At 69.5% G+C, this 16,604-nt stretch overlaps 3 protein-coding genes across 3 annotated transcripts; all 3 read left to right on the forward strand.

Moving 5' to 3' along the window:
- Nucleotides 1-112: 112 nt before the first annotated feature.
- Nucleotides 113-4,233, forward strand: LOC142048899 (uncharacterized). The gene is made up of 3 exons (XM_075076198.1): nucleotides 113-712; nucleotides 2,233-2,644; nucleotides 3,894-4,233. The coding sequence occupies exons 2-3, from the start codon at nucleotides 2,321-2,323 to the stop codon at nucleotides 4,224-4,226; spliced, it is 657 nt and encodes a 218-aa protein (XP_074932299.1). The 5' UTR covers nucleotides 113-712; nucleotides 2,233-2,320; the 3' UTR covers nucleotides 4,227-4,233.
- LOC142048900 (uncharacterized) lies at nucleotides 4,233-5,307 on the forward strand (the record flags this gene model as incomplete). The annotated part of the gene is given in 2 exon segments (XM_075076199.1): nucleotides 4,233-4,727; nucleotides 4,729-5,307. Coding segments are annotated over 2 exon segments (945 nt in total), but the record flags the coding sequence as incomplete, so codon positions are not given.
- A 1,409-nt stretch (nucleotides 5,308-6,716) lies between these two features.
- COLGALT1 (collagen beta(1-O)galactosyltransferase 1) lies at nucleotides 6,717-16,129 on the forward strand. The gene is given in 10 exon segments (XM_075076121.1): nucleotides 6,717-6,972; nucleotides 8,121-8,231; nucleotides 8,995-9,112; nucleotides 9,202-9,336; nucleotides 11,064-11,180; nucleotides 11,182-11,208; nucleotides 11,210-11,270; nucleotides 12,954-12,988; nucleotides 12,990-13,074; nucleotides 16,038-16,129. Coding segments are annotated over 10 exon segments (987 nt in total). The 5' UTR covers nucleotides 6,717-6,751; the 3' UTR covers nucleotides 16,115-16,129.
- The last annotated feature ends 475 nt before the right edge of the window (nucleotides 16,130-16,604 follow it).

The raw sequence follows: 16,604 nt of genomic DNA on the forward strand, positions 1-16,604 counted from the left end.
GGCTGCGCTTTTCCGTAAGCGAGGGGCTCGAGGAGCAGGCGGGGGGTCCGCGGTGCCGGCAACACGAGGACGGACGGACGGACGCTTGTCAGAAAAGGCAGATGACTTCCACGCGCGGCGTTTCCGTGCCGGATCAGGGTAAAACAACCAAGAATTGAGGTTCTTGGGCTGGATGGGGATTTTTACGGATACATTGCGCAGAAGCTGGGTGGGGTTTGGAGCATAAAAGCCCTGAACCGGCAGCACCGGGGCGCAGCCTCCCCTCTCGACGGCATCTTTTGGAGCCGCGGAGGCCAGGGCTGCCGGAGCACGAGCGGTTCAGCCTTCGTCGCCGAAGTCCGCGGGGTTCTGGTTTGTCCCGGCTGCCCGGGGCGTGCGGGTGGGTCCCGGTGGGAGCTGCGGAGGAGGCCTCGGTTAGCGGCTGGTCTCGGTACACCTGAAATCGCCTTTAAGGGGACCCAGGCAGAAAGCGTCGGGATTTGTGAGTTCGGCGTGAACGCGGCCGCGATCTCATTTGCATCCGCCCGACGGCCGAGCTCCGCGCCTCGAAAACGCCGAGTAAACCGGCCAAGCGGCCGCACGGGGACGAGGCTCGGGAACCGGGAGCCTAAAGCGAGTTGAAAACGACGATTAAAATACCGCGAGTCCCGTCCCGCTGCCCCCCTCGGAGCTGACAAACGACGCGGGTCGGAACGAGACGGTTTTGGTGAATGTGAGCCCGAAAACCCGCGGTGGGAACGTTCCACGCGCCCGGTCGGGGGCACCGCGTCTAGAAACCGGCTTCTCACGCGCGGCGGAGCTGCGTTATCCCTCCGGTGATTCCAAAACCTTTTTCCATCCCCCTTTATAGCTTTTCTGTACCATCCCCCACCTCGATTTCTTTGGGGCTTTGGCCTTTTTGACCAGCTCGTGGGGGGGCTGACGCAAGCGCCGGGTCCTTCCGCGCAGGGTTTCCTGTTCCTGCGCGTCCCGGGGAGGGGCGTGAAGGGTGTCAAAACCCGCCGGTTGTGTAAGGGTAAAAATGGCCGATTTTTGTTCGGCTCGATTAGGGAAGCGAGAGCGGGTGCGGAGCGGGGCCGTTCCCGTCCTACGCTCTCAAATTTGGAAATAAATGAGAAAAATCCCGCTCCAGGGTCACGCTCAGCCCCGAATTCCTCGCCCGCTCCGTCGTGGGGTGGCGGAGAGGGGACGAGGCGGGCGGAACCGAGAGCAAATTTGGATAAATCCGGTGGCGCTTTCCATAGCGCCGTGTCAATTTACAGCCCGAACCGCTTCAGCATCCCCAAATCTAAACTCCAGACGCGGCGTTTCAGCCTCGTCTCGAACGGTTCTGTGTTAATTAACGGTAGCCAACAATTATTCCTCGGGTGGAAATAGGCGTGGGCGAGCGAAGGGCCTGGGCTAGCGCCGTCCCGCCGCAGCGCGCGACCCTCTCAGCTGGGCTGCGACTTTGCCCCGTCTCAAAACCAAATCGGTGCCATTTTAGCGCCTGAAATTCGGGGTGAAACTGGCAGAAAGGGGGTGGGGAGCGGCCGGTTTGCGCGGGGGGGATGGAGGGTCGACGTGAGGCTTTATTTGAGTATTTGTGAGCCGATGATCCCGAGGGGAGCGGGACGGAACGGCCCCTCTGCCCCGGGGCCCGGCCGGCAGCGAGGGTGCTGAGGCCGAAGACGGGAGGAGGGTGTTCGGGCCCGCTGAACGGGAGGAAGCGCCGGTGCCCGAGAGGGGAGAAGCAACTTCTACCGTCTCCATTGCTTTATTTTTGGTGGGGGGAGGGCCCAAAAACCATCGCTCCTGCTTGCAGCGAGCTGCGCCGGGCTCCCTTGGTGGCGTCGGCCCTCCTCCTGCCCCGCCGAGCTGCCGGCGCCGGCTCGCCGAGCTCGCGTTTGGGCTTTGCGAGGCGCGAAGTCCTAGTTCAGCTGTCGGTTTTAAGGCATTAAGCTGGACCAAAAAGAAAAGAGCAAGTGCGGAACGAGCCTCCGCACCCTGTCGTGCGGTTCCTTCCTCGTGGGACGCCTCTCGGGGGTGGTTGGGGAACTTTTGCCGCCCTCCCTGACCCTTCCTCTGTCTTGAGCGACGCGTTTCTCTGCGATTCTTTCAAGCTCACAGGCCGTGACATTTCAGTGACTCTGCTCTCGATGAATTTTTGCTCCCTTGTTTCAATTTTCCAGCTGGTGAAAGAAGCGTTTGTGGAAGCAGCGGCACATAAAATGTCTTTTTTTTTTTTTTTAGTCCTGATTTACCGCCAGGCCGTGTGGCGTTTTGGATCCTTTCTGGCCCCGGCGCCTTCCCGTGCCTCGCCGACCGCATTCCCGGCGCGATGGAGCGGTTTGGGAGCGGGGCCCGGCGACAAGGACAAAGTTCTCTGTTTCCTGAGCTGGGGAGAGGCTGCTTCGTGCCTCAGCACTCGGCCTCCGCTGCTGTTCCTAGGGTTGAGAAACAAGAAAAGCCAATTAAAAGCAGCGAGCAGCCTCCTGTGGGGGGAGGGCACCCCCCGAAACCGGCTCCGTCCTTGCTCAGCCGCGCCGCCGCGAGGAACTTCGTGCCCTTCTACCGGAGGCAGCTGGAGACTGAGCTTCTGAGACGGGTCTCGGGGGAGCCGGAGCCCCGAGGGAGACCGGCCCCACAGCTCCTGCCGAGCGAGGTAAAGCCGCCGCGGCCTCCCCGAGGAACTCTTGCCCACCGTGGTCGTGTGGTCTCAGAGGTGTCTGTCATTGAATCCCAGAGTGGCGGGGGTCGGAAGGGACCCCTGGAGCTCACCCCGTCCCACCCCCTGCTTGAGCAGGCACCCCCAGAGCAGGGGCACAGGACCGCGTCCAGGCGGGGTGTGAATGTCTCCAGGGAAGGGACCCCACAGCCCCTCTGGGCAGCCTGTGCCCCTGCTCTGGCACCCGCACAGGGAAGGGGTTTGTCCTCACGTTCAGGGGGAACTTCCCGTGTTCCAGCTTGTGCCCGTTGCCCCTTGGCCTGGCGCTGGGCACCGCTGAAAAGAGCCCGGCCCCATCCCCCTGACACCCGCCCTTCAGATATTTATAAGCACTGATGAGACCCCCCTCGGCCTTCTCTTCTCCAGGCTGAACAAGCCCAGGTGTCTCAGCCTTTCCTCCCACGGGAGATGCTCCAGCCCCTGACCATCTCCGTAGCTCTCTGCTGGCCTCTCCCCAGCAGCTCCCTCTCCTTCTTGACCTGGGGGGCCCAGAGCTGGGCGCAGCCCCCCAGATGTGGCCTCACCGGGGCAGAGCAGAGGGACAGGAGAACCTCCCTCGCCCTGCCGCCCACACTCCTTTCCATGCCCCCCAGGTACCGCTGGCCCCCTTGGCCCCACGGGCCCGGTGCTGGCTCGGGGTCACCTCGCTGCCCCCCAGCACCCCCAGCCCTTCCCAGCAGAGCCGCTCTCCAGCAGGTCACCCCAGCCTGTGCTGGTGTGGGGGGTCGCCCCTCCCCAGGGCAGGACCCCACACTTGGCTGGAACGGGAGGACGTTGCTGCTGTTCCCGGCCTCGTTGCGGCTCCATCGTGAGACTGAGCGTTGCGCAGAACCCATTAGTGGGGAAACCTTCCTCCTCTGCGCCTGGGAGTCGGTATTTGGGAGTATTTGGGAGTATATTCGGAGGGAGACGAGGATCCAGCTCATGACTCAACGCCAAAGGCTGCCAAAGCCCTTCCGGCGTCACCGCGGTTCATGACGGAGAGCGACGACGCGGTGCTTTAGGCTCTCTCTGCTCTTCCTCACCGCGAGGTGCCCGTGCCCGGCCGCCTCCCGCCGTGAGTTCTGCAACACTCGCAGCGGAAGGTCCCGGCTCCCGGCCTGGCACCGCTCCAGCCTCGTCCTGCCGCGGCGCCGACGCTTCTCCCCTTTGCTGAGCTTTTCTGCCTCCTCTCGTGTCTCCGCAGCTCCGGGGGCCGCCCGACGCCGCCCTCCCCGGGACGACGGCTCGTTCTCCCAGTACGACGGCGATTCCCACGGCTGGCAGGAGAATTGCTTTGTCCTGCTCGGAGATTTTACCCTGTGGTGGTTTGGAAGCGAAGAGGGAAACGCTCTCCCGCCGCGGAGGCCGTAAAAATTGCGTCGTTTCTGTGGTGAAACCTCGGGAAAACCTCGTTCCTTGCAGGCGGAGCCGCAGGTGGGCGCGGGGCCGCGCGGGTACGGCCGCCGGCGCGAAAGCCGGCCGCTTCCCGGCTCAGCAGGCGCTGAAGGCGCTGAAGGTTCGGCACCTCCGGGTGTGAGGGAGGAGGAGGAGCGACCGCACGAGGCAGGTTCCGTGTCCAGCCGAGACCCCCGGCGCCCAGAGGACGCCCGAGGTGCTTTTTAGCCCCGTAACCCTGCAGCTAAACTCCCGGCGTCGCCCGAACCCGGCGCTTTCGAGGCCTCGTGCCGCTAAATCCGCTGTTTCCCTCGTTCCTCCACATCCCGCAAAGGGGGGGGCGAATGATCCCCCCCCAACCCCCCCTGGTTTTTTAACTCTGAGCAGCTGCGCCGCCGCGTCGAGGGCGCCCCGAGGCCGGCACCCTCCGGGGGCGGCCGTTTGGTTTGTAACCCGGGGTTTCTGCAGGGGAACGGGCGGCGGCGCTGCCGGAGGCCGCCCGCCGCTGGGCGAGGGTCGCTTTCGAAGCCGTAGCCGCCCCGGCGTACGTCGCGCTTCTGCCTCGCTCCTCCCTCGCCGAGGCGAGACCCCCTTCGCCGACCCGCCGGGAGAATTTCTGCCCTTCCTCTACCGCCCTTTCCTGGAGGCGTTTCTGCGTCTGCGCGGACTCGGCGGGATCGCGGCTCCGGGGAGGCCTCGGGAGCTCCGCGGGGAGCGGGCGGCGCGACTCGGGTCTCGCTACGGCTCTACCCGGCGGCGCGAGGGAGGTTTTGCAGCCTTTAGCCTCGCTCGGAATGGTTTGTAGGCGCCGTGCTGCCGCGGTTTGGCGGGAATCGCCTCCCCGACGCGCCGCCGGGCCCGTCCTTGTGCCCGCAGAACCACGGAGGAGGGATCGCTGCAGGCGGCGGCGATCCTCGACGCCCTGCGGTTTTACAGGCACGAGCGAGGCCGCGGCGGGGCCGGGGGTTTTCTCCTGGGGCCGGAGCCCGACGTCGGTAAAGCGTTCGAGGCCGGAGCGTTTCCGGCAAGGTTTTTGGCTCCGAGGTGGTTTCAGTCGCTCGTTTTGGGTTTTAGATCCTTCAGAAACGTGCTGATGGAGGATTTGCCGCCGCCGCGCTCTCGGGTGCTCCCGAGCGTCGGAGGGGGCGGAAAGGGGGCGGCAGCTCCCGGTGGGCGCCCGCGGCGTCGCTCGCGCCCCGAAGGCAGCCCCGCGCCGAGGCGGCGCCGGCCGGGCGCTGGGAGGGAGGGAAATCCGTCCAAAACCAGAGCGATTTGGCCAAAAAAACCCATCGGTCCTCGGCGAAATGCCCCGTGAACGCGAAGGGTTGCGGAGGGAGAAGGAAAAACTGCAGCGGGAGGCGGGGGGAAGAGGGTTCGGCGGGAGCTGGCGGCTCGGAGGGATGAGCTCGGCGGCCAACGGGGCGGGAAAGGGCGAAAAAGCACCGCTTCGGAAGAGAAAATAACGGAAATAGGGGAAATCCGTCGGCCCGTAGGCGCGGGCCTTTCGGCGGGCGGCGGCAGATTTGGGCGTGATAAGGAGGGCGGCGGGTGGCGATTCGGGACGCCGACGCTGCCCCCGGCCCCCCCCCCCCCCCCCCGGCCAGCCCCGGCGGGTGGGTTCGAGCCATGGAGCGAAATGCGGGGGGGGGGGGGGGAAGTGGGTGGGGTGCGAAACCGTGGCGGGAAAAGAGGTTTTGGAGGGAAAAAAGTACATTTTGAAGGTCAAAATATGTGAAAGTGTGAAATTTTGAGAGTAAAAAATGAATTTTGAAGGTAAAAAAATGCTTGAAAGGCTGAAATTCTGAAGGTAAAAGTAATTTGGAAGGTAAAACTGCGTGAAGTTTTGACGGCAAAATACGCAAACGCAACATCGAGGAGGCAAAACACGAGACTTTTAAGGCAAAACACTTGAAAGTGACATTTTATTGGGAAAACATTGGAATTTTTAAAGGGAAAATAGTGGAAAGTTTGAAAGTCTGAAGGTTTGGGGGGGCGGGGGGGGGCCGCGGGACCCCTCCCCCCACGGGTGTGACCCTCCCCCACCCCCCACCCCCCCCCGCGGGGGGCGGCGATAGAGCGATGGGAAATGGCGACACGCGTGGGCGGGGTGTGTCCGGGGGGGGAGGGGGCAGATCCGGGGGGGGGGGGGGGCACACAGAGCCATGGGGGGGGAGGGGAGAGATGGGGGGGGGAGGGGGGGGGGACAGAGCCATGGCGGAAGGGGGGGGGGGGACAGAGCCATGGCAGAGCCATGGGGGGCGAGGGGAGAGATGGGGGGGGGGGGGGGGAAGGGGGCGGGGAGCGGGAAGCGGAGGGTGGGCGTGGCCAGAGCGGGGAGGCGTAGCCACGGCGCGGGGGGGCGGGCCCGGGGCCCGGGCCGCGGCGGGTCCCGGCCGGCGGGGCGGGGCCGGGCGCGCGGCGGGGGGCGGGCCCGGGGGCGGGGCGGGGCCGGGCGCGCGGCGGGGGGCGGGCCCGGGGGCGGGGCGGGGTCAGGCGCGCGGCGGGGGGCGGGCCCGGGGGCGGGGCGGGGCCGGGCGCGCGGCGGGGGGCGGGCCGGGGGGCGGGGCGCGGCCGGGCGCGCGGCGGGGGGCGGGCCCGGGGGCGGGGCGGGGCCGGGCGCGCGGCGGGGGGCGGGCCGGGGGGCGGGGCGCGGCCGGGCGGCGCAGGATGGCGGCGGCGCGGCCGTGGCCGCTGCTGCTGCTGGCGCTGGCGGCGGGGCCGGGCCCGGCGGGCGGGTACTTCCCCGAGGAGCGCTGGAGCCCCGAGTCGCCGCTGCGGCCGCCGCGCGTGGCCGTGGCGCTGCTGGCGCGGAACGCGGCCCACGCGCTGCCCGCCACGCTCGGGGCGCTCGAGCGGCTGCGGCACCCCAAGGAGCGCACGGCGCTCTGGTGGGCGGGGCGCGGGGGGGGGAACGGGGGGAGAAGGGGCAGGGGGGCACGCGGGGAAGGGGCGCGGGGGACACGCGTGGGGAGAAGGGGAAGGGGCGGGGGGGACACGCGTGGGGAGAAGGGGAAGGGCTGGGGGGAGACACGCGTGGGGAGAAGGGGCGGGGGACACGCGTGGTGCGGGGAAGGGGCAGGGGGGACACTCGTGGGGAGAAGGGGCAGGGGGAAGGGGCGCGGGGAGACACGCGTGGTGCGGGGAAGGGGCAGGGGGAAGGGGCGCGGGGGACACGCGTGGTGCGGGGAAGGGGCAGGGGGAAGGGGCGCGGGGAGACACGCGTGGTGCGGGGAAGTGGCGGGGGGGACACTCGTGGGGAGAAGGGGCAGGGGGAAGGGGCGCGGGGAGACACGCGTGGTGCGGGAAGGGGCAGGGGGAAGGGGCGCGGGGGACACGCGTGGTGCGGGGAAGGGGCAGGGGGAAGGGGCGCGGGGGACACGCGTGGTGTGGGGAAGGGGCGGGGGGGACACTCGTGGGGAGAAGGGGAAGGGATGGGGGGAGACACGCGTGGGGAGAAGGGGCGGGGGACACGCGGGGAAGGGGCGCGGGGGACACGCGTGGGGAGAAGGGGAAGGGGCGCGGGGGACACGCGTGGTGCGGGGAAGGGGCGCGGGGGACACTCGTGGGGAGAAGGGAAGGGCTGGGGGGGACACGCGTGGGGAGAAGGGGAAGGGGTGGGGGGAGACACGTGTGGGGAGAAGGGGCGGGGGACACGCGTGGTGCGGGGAAGGGGCAGGGGGGACACTCGTGGGGAGAAGGGGAAGGGGCGCGGGGGACACGCGTGGTGCGGGGAAGGGGCGCGGGGGACACTCGTGGGGAGAAGGGGCAGGGGGAAGGGGCGGGGGGGACACTCGTGGGGAGAAGGGGCAGGGGGAAGGGGCGCGGGGGACACTCGTGGGGAGAAGGGGCAGGGGGAAGGGGCGCGGGGGACACGGGGCGGGGGGGGCATGAGTGGAGGGGGACACATGGAGGGGGTCGCGGGGCTGGGGAGCCTGTGCGGGGGGGGACGCTCGAGGAGGACGCGTGGGGAGGGGGCGCGGGGGGACACGTGGAGGGGGACACACGCGTGTTTTTGGGGCGCCCCCCCCCCCCCCAGGGTGGCCGTGGATCACAGCGTGGACAACACGACGGCGCTGCTGCGGGAGTGGCTGGGGCGGGTGCGGGGGCTCTACCACCGCGTGGAGTGGCGGCCCCTCGAGGAGCCGCGGTGAGGGGGGGCACGCGTGGGGGGGGCCCACGCCAGTGGGGGGGGCACCGGGGAGGGGGGGCGGGGGGGGCCGGCCAGGGAGGGGGGACTCAGGCGCTGCTTGGGAGGGGGGGGGGGTGCCCCGTTGGGGGAGGGGGGGGGTGTCTCCCGTGGGCTGTGGGTGCCAGGTTGGGGGGGGGGCGGGGGGGGGGATATGGGCTGTGGGTCCTTAGGCTGAAGGGGGTCCCTGTGGGCTGGGGGTGCCCAAGTTTGGGGGTTCCCAGGGCTGTGGGTGCTCAGATTTGGGAGGGTCACTGTGGGTGCCGTGTCCTGGGGGGGGGTTCCCTGTGGGCTGTGGGTGCTGTGTCTCAGGGGTCCCTGGGCCATGGGTGCTGTGTCTCAGGCTGTGGGTGCCCCACCCCGGGGCAGGGGTCCCTGGACCGTGGGTGCTGTGTCTCAGGCTGTGGGCGCCCCACCCCGGGGCAGGGGTCCCTGGGCCGTGGGTGCTGTGTCTCAGGCTGTGGGTGCCCCACCGTGGGGCAGGGGTCCCTGGGCCGTGGGTGCTGTGTCTCAGGCTGTGGGTGCCCCACCCCGGGGCAGGGGTCCCTGGGCCATGGGTGCTGTGTCTCAGGCTGTGGGCGCCCCACCGTGGGGCAGGGGTCCCTGGGCCGTGGGTGCTGTGTCTCAGGCTGTGGGTGCCCCGTCCCGGGGGGGTCCCTGCGGGGCGGGTGGGCGCGTTCATCCCGCGAGGCAGGAGGGCAGCACGGACCCCCCCCACCCCCAGGTCCTACCCCGACGAGGAGGGTCCCAAGCACTGGCCCCCGTCCCGCTACGAGCACGTGATGAAGCTGCGGCAGGCGGCGCTGGACTCCGCCCGCGCCATCTGGGCCGACTACCTGCTGGTAAGGGGGCGCGGGGCCCCCCGGGCGGGGGGCGCAGCCCGCGGCGGCCCTGCCGGTGGCTGACGGCGCCTCGCGGTGCCGCCGGGCAGTTCCTGGACGCCGACAACGTCCTGACCAACCCCGACACCCTGGGGCTGCTGATGGCCGAGAACAAGACGGTGGTGGCGCCCATGCTCGACTCGCGCGCCGCCTACTCCAACTTCTGGTGCGGGATGACGGCGCAGGTGGGGGCCGGTCCTCGGGGTGCTGGGTCCCATGGGTGCCACGTTCTCCACGTCCTCGGGGTGCTGGGTCCCCTGGGTGCCACGTTCTCCGGGTCCTCGGGGTGCTGGGTCCCGTGGGGGGCCGTGTTCTCCACGTCCTCGGGGTGCTGGGTCCCCTGGGGGCCACGTTCTCCACGTCCTCGGGGTGCTGGGTCCCCTGGGTGCCACGTTCTCCGGGTCCTCGGGGTGCTGGGTCCCCTGGGCGCCGGGTCCTCTGGTCCCCTGGGTGTCACGTCTCCCGGGTTCTGGGTTCTCTGGGTCCTCCAGATGCCACATCCTTTGGGTGCCAGGTCCCCTCGGTGCTGTGTTTGCCACGTCCTCTGGGTGCTGGGTCCTCGGGGTGCTGGGTCCCCTTGGTGCCATGTCCTCCAGGTCCCCTGGGTGCTGGGTCCCCTGGGTGCCATGTTCTCCAGATCCTCTGGGTGCTGGGTTTTCTGGGTTCTCTGGGTGCCGGATCCTCTGGGTGCTGGATCCTTGGGGTCCTCTGGGTGCCAGGTCCCCTGGGTGCTTCATCCCTGGGGCACTGAGGGTGCCAAGTCCCCTGGGTGCCAGATCCCCTGAGTGCTGGGTCCTCTGGATCTCCTGGGTGCCATGTGCTTTGGGTGCTGGATCCTCGGGGTCCCCTGGGTGCTGGATCCCCTGGGTGCTGGATCCTCTGGCTCCCCTGGGTGCCGGGTCCCCTGGGTGCTGGGTCCTCAGGGTCCCTTGGGTGCTGGATCCCCTGGGTGCCGGCCTCTAGGGCACTGGATCCTCGGGGTCCCCTGAGTGCCGGGGTCCCCTGGGTGCTGGGTCCTCGGGGTCCCCTTGGTGCTGGGTCCTCCGGGTCCCCTGGGTGCCAGATCCCCTGGGCACTGCATCCTTGGGGTCCCCTGGGCACTGAATCCTCTGGGCGCTGGGTGTTCTGGATCCTTGGGGTCCCCTGGGTGCCAGATCCCCTGGGTGCTGGATCCTTGTGGTTCCTGGGTGCCAGGTCTTCCGGGCACTGGATCCTCAGGGTCCCCCTGGGTGCCGGGTCCCCTGGGTGCCTGATCCTCGGGCTCCCCTGGGTGCCGGGTCCCCTGGGTGCCGGGTCCCCTGGGTGCCTGATCCTCGGGCTCCCCTGGGTGCCGGGTCCCCTGGGTGCCGGGTCCCCTGGGTGCCAGATCCTCGGGCTCCCCTGGGTGCCGGGTTCCCCTGGGTGCCGGGTCCCCTGGGTGCCAGATCCTCGGGCTCCCCTGGGTGCTGGGTCCCCTGGGTGCCAGATCCTCGGGCTCCCCTGGGGGCCGGGTCCCCTGCGTGCCTGATCCTCGGGCTCCCCTGGGTGCCGGGTCCCCTGGGTGCCGGGGTCCCCTGGGTGCCAGATCCTCGGGCTCCCCTGGGGGCCGGGTCCCCTGCGTGCCTGATCCTCGGGCTCCCCTGGGTGCCGGGTCCCCTGGGTGCCGGGTCCCCTGGGTGCCTGATCCTTGGGCTCCCCTGGGTGCCGGGTCCCCTGGGTGCCGGGTCCCCTGGGTGCCTGATCCTTGGGCTCCCCTGGGTGCCGGGTCCCCTGGGTGCCGGGTCCCCTGGGTGCCAGATCCTCGGGCTCCCCTGGGTGCCGGGTCCCCTGGGTGCCGGGTCCCCTGGGTGCCAGATCCTCGGGCTCCCCTGGGTGCCGGGTCCCCTGGGTGCCGCGTCGCCGGTCCGCGCCAGGCAGCCGCGGCCTCTCGCAGGGTTACTACCGGCGGACGCCGGCCTACCTGCCGATCCGAAGGCGGGAGCGCCGGGGCTGCTTCGCCGTGCCCATGGTGCACTCCACCTTCCTGCTGGACCTGCGCAAGGAGGCGTCCGCGGGCGCTCGCCTTCTACCCGCCCCGCCCCCGACTACACCTGGGCCTTCGACGACATCATCGTCTTCGCCTTCTCCTGCCGGCAGGCGGGTGAGCGCCGGGGCGCCGGCGTCGCCTTTGGGCCGGCTTCAGCTCCGGGCCGGCTTCGCCTTTGGGCGGTGTCGGCTTTGCTGTGGGGCCGGCGTTGGTCTTAGGTCGGGGCCTCCGGCGGCTTTGCCGTGGGGCCGGCGTTGGTCTTAGGTCAGGGCCTCCGGCGGCTTTGCCGTGGGGCCGGCGTTGGTCTTAGGCCGGGGCCGCTGGCGGCTTTGCCGTGGGGCCGGCGTTGGTCTTAGGTCAGGGCCTCCGGCGGCTTTGCCGTGGGGCCGGCGTTGGTCTTAGGCCGGGGCCGCTGGCGGCTTTGCCGTGGGGCTGGCGTTGGTCTTAGGTCAGGGCGGCTGGCGGCTTTGCCGTGGGGCCGGGCGTTGGTCTTAGGTCAGGGCCGCTGGCGGCTTTGCCGTGGGGCCGGCGTTGGTCTTAGGTCAGGGCCACCGGCGGCTTTGCCGTGGGGCCGGCGTTGGTCTTAGGTCGGGGCCGCTGGCGGCTTTGCCGTGGGCCGGCGTTGGTCTTAGGTCAGGGCCGCTGGCGGCTTTGCCGTGGGGCGGCGTTGGTCTTAGGTCAGGGCCACCGGCGGCTTTGCCGTGGGGCCGGCGTTGGTCTTAGGTCAGGGCCGCTGGCGGCTTTGCCGTGGGGGCCGGCGTTGGTCTTAGGTCAGGGCCGCTGGCGGCTTTGCCGTGGGGCCGGCGTTGGTCTTAGGTCAGGGCCACCGGCGGCTTTGCCGTGGGGCCGGCGTTGGTCTTAGGTCAGGGCCGCTGGCGGCTTTGCCGTGGGGCCGGCGTTGGTCTTAGGTCAGGGCCGCTGGCGGCTTTGCCGTGGGGCCGGCGTTGGTCTTAGTTTAGGGCCAGCGTCAGCTTCGGCTTTGGGCCGGCTTTAGCTCTGGGCTGGCTTTGGGCCGTGTCGGCTTTGCCGTGGGGCTGGTGTTGGTTTTAGTTTAGAGCTGGCGGCAGCTTTGCCTTTGGCTGGCTTTGCTTTTGGGCCGGTGTCAGTTTTAGCTCTGGGCCAGCTTTAGCTTTAGGCTAGCTTTGGCTTTGGGCCAGCGACGGCTTTGGGCCAGCGTTGATTTTATTTTAGGCTGGCGTCAGCTTTGCCTTTGGGCCGGTGTCAGTTTTAGCTCTGGGCTGGTGTCAGCTTCAGCTGTGGGCCGACTTCAGCTTTGGGCCGGCGTTGTGTTTTAGTTCTGGGCTGGCGTCAGCTTTGCCTTTGGGCCAGCATCTGTTGTAGCTTTGGGTCGGTGTCGGTTTTAGCTTCGGGCCAGCTTCAGCTTTGGGTCGGTTTTAGCTTTGGGCTAGTGTTGTCTTTGGGCTGGCATCAGCTTTAGCCTTGGGCTAGTGTTGGTTTTAGCTTTAATGGCATTTAGTTGGTATTGGCTTTGGCTTTGAGCTGACGTTAACATTAGCTTTAACCTCACTTAACTTCAACTTCAGCCTGGTGTTAGTTTCAGGCTGGCTTAACTTCAGGCTCACTTAACTTCAGCTTCAGCCTAGCATTAACTTTTCCACTGCTTAACTTTAACTTCAGCCTGGTGTTAATTTCAGTGCCGCTTAGCTTCACCTTCAGCCGGGCGTTAACTTTAACTCCAGCCCGGCTTAACTCCAGCCCGGCTTAACTCCAGCCCGGCTTAACTCCAGCCCGGCTTAACTCCAGCCCGGCTTAACTCCAGCCCGGCTTACCCTGCAGAAGTGCAGATGTTCGTGTGTAACCGGGAGGTGTTCGGGTTTCCTGCCGGTGCCGCTGCGCTCCCACAGCACCCTGCGGGACGAGGCCGAGAGCTTCCTGCACGTCCAGCTCGAGATCATGGGTGAGGGCGGACGGACGGACAGACGGACACGCCCGCTGCGGTTTCACACACACACACACCCCCCCCGGCCCGGCGCCCGCCCGGCGCACAGGGGAGCTTTGTGCTGTGCCGGGGCACAAAGGCCCTTTGAGGAGCTGGGGTGGAGCTGGGGGGGTGGCGTGGGACTGGGGGGGCTGGGGTGGAGCTGGGGGGGCTGGGTGGGGCTGGGGGGGGCGGGATGGAGCTGGGGGGGTGGCGTGGGACTGGGGGGGCTGGGGTGGGACTGGGGGGGGCTGGGGTGGAGCTGGGGGGGCTGGGGTGGAGCTGGGAGGGGTGGGGTGGAGCTGGGGGGGGCGGGGTGGAGCTGGGGGGGCTGGGGTGGAGCTGGGGGGTTGGGGTGGGACTGGGGGGGCTGGGGTGGAGCTGGGGGGGGTGGGGTGGAGCTGGGGGGCTGGGGTGGAGCTGGGGGGTTGGGGTGGAACTGGGGGGGGTGGGGTGGAGCTGGGGGGGCTGGGGTGGAGCTGGGGGGTTGGGGTGGAGCTGGGGGGGCGGGGTGGAGCTGGGGGGGGCGGGGTGGAGCTGGGGGGGGCTGGGGTGGAGCTGGGGGGGTTGGGGTGGAACTGGGGGGGGTGGGGTGGAGCTGGGGGGTTGGGGTGGAGCTGGGGGGGGCGGGGTGGAGCTGGGGGGGGTGGGGTGGAGCTGGGGGGGGCTGGGGTGGAGCTGGGAGGGGTGGGGTGGAGCTGGGGGGGCTGGGTGGAGCTGGGGGGGTGGGGTGGAGCTGGGGGTTGGGGTGGAGCTGGGGGGGCTGGGGTGGAGCTGGGGGGTTGGGGTGGAGCTGGGGGGGGTGGGGTGGAGCTGGGGGGTTGGGGTGGAGCTGGGGGGGGTGGGGTGGAGCTGGGGGGTTGGGGTGGAGCTGGGGGGGCTGGGGTGGAGCTGGGGGGTTGGGGTGGAGCTGGGGGGGCTGGGGGTGGAGCTGGGGGGTTGGGGTGGAGCTGGGGGGGGTGGGGTGGAGCTGGGGGGTTGGGGTGGAGCTGGGGGGGGCTGGGGTGGAGCTGGGGGGTTGGGGTGGAGCTGGGGGGGGCTGGGGTGGAGCTGGGGGGGGTTGGGGTGGAGCTGGGGGGGGTTGGGGTGGAGCTGGGGGGTTGGGGTGGAGCTGGGGGGCTGGGGTGGAGCTGGGGGGGGTTGGGGTGGAGCTGGGGGGGGTGGGGTGGAGCTGGGGGGTTGGGTGGAGCTGGGGGGGCTGGGGTGGAGCTGGGGGGGTTGGGTGGAGCTGGGGGGGTTGGGGTGGAGCTGGGGGGTTGGGGTGGAGCTGGGGGGGCTGGGGTGGAGCTGGGGGGGTTGGGGTGGAGCTGGGGGGGGGGTGGGGTGGAGCTGGGAGGGGTTGGGGTGGAGCTGGGGGGTTGGGGTGGAGCTGGGGGGGGCTGGGGTGGAGCTGGGGGGGCTGGGGTGGAGCTGGGGGGGGTGGGGTGGAGCTGGGGGGCTGGGGTGGAGCTGGGGGGTTGGGGTGGAGCTGGGGGGCTGGGGTGGAGCTGGGGGGGGTGGGGTGGAGCTGGGGGGGTTGGGGTGGAGGCTGGGGGGGTTGGGGTGGAGCTGGGGGGGGTGGGGTGGAGCTGGGGGGGGTTGGGGTGGAGCTGGGGGGGGTGGGGTGGAGCTGGGGGGGGTTGGGGTGGAGCTGGGGGGGCTGGGGTGGAGCTGGGGGGGGGTTGGGGTGGAGCTGGGGGGGGTGGGGTGGAGCTGGGGGGGGTTGGGGTGGAGCTGGGGGGGCTGGGGTGGAGCTGGGGGCTGGGGTGGAGCTGGGGCTGGGGTGGAGCTGGGGGGGGTTGGGGTGGAGCTGGGGGGGGTGGGGTGGAGCTGGGAGGGGTTGGGGTGGAGCTGGGGGGGGGGGTGGGGTGGAGCTGGGAGGGGTTGGGGTGGAGCTGGGGGGGTGGGGTGGAGCTGGGGGGGGCTGGGGTGGAGCTGGGGGGGTTGGGGTGGAGCTGGGGGTCTGGGGTGGAGCTGGGGGGGCTGGGTGGAGCTGGGGGGTTGGGGTGGAGCTGGGAGGGCTGGGGTGGAGCTGGGGGGGGTGGGGTGGAGCTGGGGGGGGCTGGGGTGGAGCTGGGGGGGCTGGGGTTGGAGCTGGGGGGGGTTGGGGTGAGCTGGGGGGGGTGGGGTGAGCTGGGGGGGGCTGGGGTGGAGCTGGGGGGGGCTGGGGTGGAGCTGGGGGGGTTGGGGTGGAGCTGGGGGGGGCTGGGGTGGAGCTGGGGGGGGGTGGGGTGGAGCTGGGGGTCTGGGGTGGAGCTGGGGGGGGTGGGGTGGAGCTGGGAGGGGTGGGGTGGAGCTGGGGGGGGTGGGGTGGAGCTGGGGGGGGCTGGGGTGGAGCTGGAGGGCTGGGGTGGAGCTGGGGGGGGCTGGGGTGGAGCTGGGGGGGGGCTGGGGGTGGAGCTGGGAGGGCTGGGGTGGAGCTGGGGGGGCTGGGTGGAGCTGGGGGGGGGTTGGGGTGGAGCTGGGGGGGCTGGGTGGAGCTGGGGGGGGTTGGGGTGGAGCTGGGGGGTGGGGTGGAGCTGGGGGGTTGGGGTGGAGCTGGGGGGGGCTGGGGGTGGAGCTGGGGGGGGGTGGGGTGGAGCTGGGGGTCTGGGGTGGAGCTGGGGGGGCTGGGGTGGAGCTGGGGGCTGGGGTGGAGCTGGGGGGGGTGGGGTGGAGCTGGGGGGGGGCTGGAGTGGAGCTGGGGGGGGTGGGGTGGAGCTGGGAGGGGTGGGGTGGAGCTGGGGGGGCTGGGGTGGAGCTGGGGGGGCTGGGGTGGAGCTGGGAGGGGTGGGGTGGAGCTGGGGGGGGCTGGGGTGGAACTGGGGGGCTGGGGTGGAGCTGGGGGGGCTGGGGTGGAACTGGGGGGTGTGGGGATTTATTACCGCTTGCTCTGGCTCTGCCCCCCCCGTCCCAAGGCTCCAGTCCCGGGGGGGGGGTCCTGGGGGGGCTTCACCGAGTCCCTCCCCCCCTTTCCCCCCCAGTGAAGCACCCCCCAGCGGAGCCCTCCCCCCACGTCTGGGTGCCCCCCAAGGTCCCCGACAAGATTGGGCTTCGATGAGGTGAGGCGGGGGGGGCTTTTCTGTAGGACTTGGGGTGTTCCCCCCTTCTTATCAATTTTTTGGGGTGGTTTTTCCTTTTCTTCTGAATTTGGGGGTTCGGCTACCCCCCCCCCCCTCGATTTTGGTGTGGTTTTCTCCATTCTTGATTTTGGGGCGTTTCCCTTCCTTTTGTCTCATTTTTGGGGTTGGTTTTCCCTTTTTTCTTCTGGATTTTGGGGGTGTTTTTCTCCCTTTCTTCTAAATTTTGGCGGTGTTTTTTCCCTTTTTTTCCTGGATTTCGGGGTTCGTTATGTCTCTCTCCCCAATTTTGGGGTGTTTTCTCCCTTTTTTTCCTGGTTTTGGGGTTGTTTATTCCCCCTTTTTCTTCTGAATTCTTTTCAAATTTTGGGGTTTCTTTTCCTCTCTTCTGAAATTTGGGGGTCTTTTTTTATCCTCTCTCCTGGATTTGGGGTCTCCCCTCCCCCCCCCCCCCCGCCATGTTCTGGATTT

The sequence above is a fragment of the Phalacrocorax aristotelis genome, chromosome 28 (assembly GCF_949628215.1).
Source record: "Phalacrocorax aristotelis chromosome 28, bGulAri2.1, whole genome shotgun sequence".
NCBI classification, from domain to species: domain Eukaryota; kingdom Metazoa; phylum Chordata; class Aves; order Suliformes; family Phalacrocoracidae; genus Phalacrocorax; species Phalacrocorax aristotelis.

What these genes read in the sequence shown, in the direction of transcription:
- LOC142048899 (XM_075076198.1), top strand. Translation starts at nt 2,321, where the DNA reads ATGGAGCGGTTTGGGAGCGGGGCCCGGCGACAAGGACAAAGTTCTCTG. An exon ending in CACAGCTCCTGCCGAGCGAG is followed by an intron (nt 2,645 to 3,893) that starts GTAAAGCCGCCG and finishes GTGTCTCCGCAG; the next exon opens with CTCCGGGGGCCGCCCGACGC.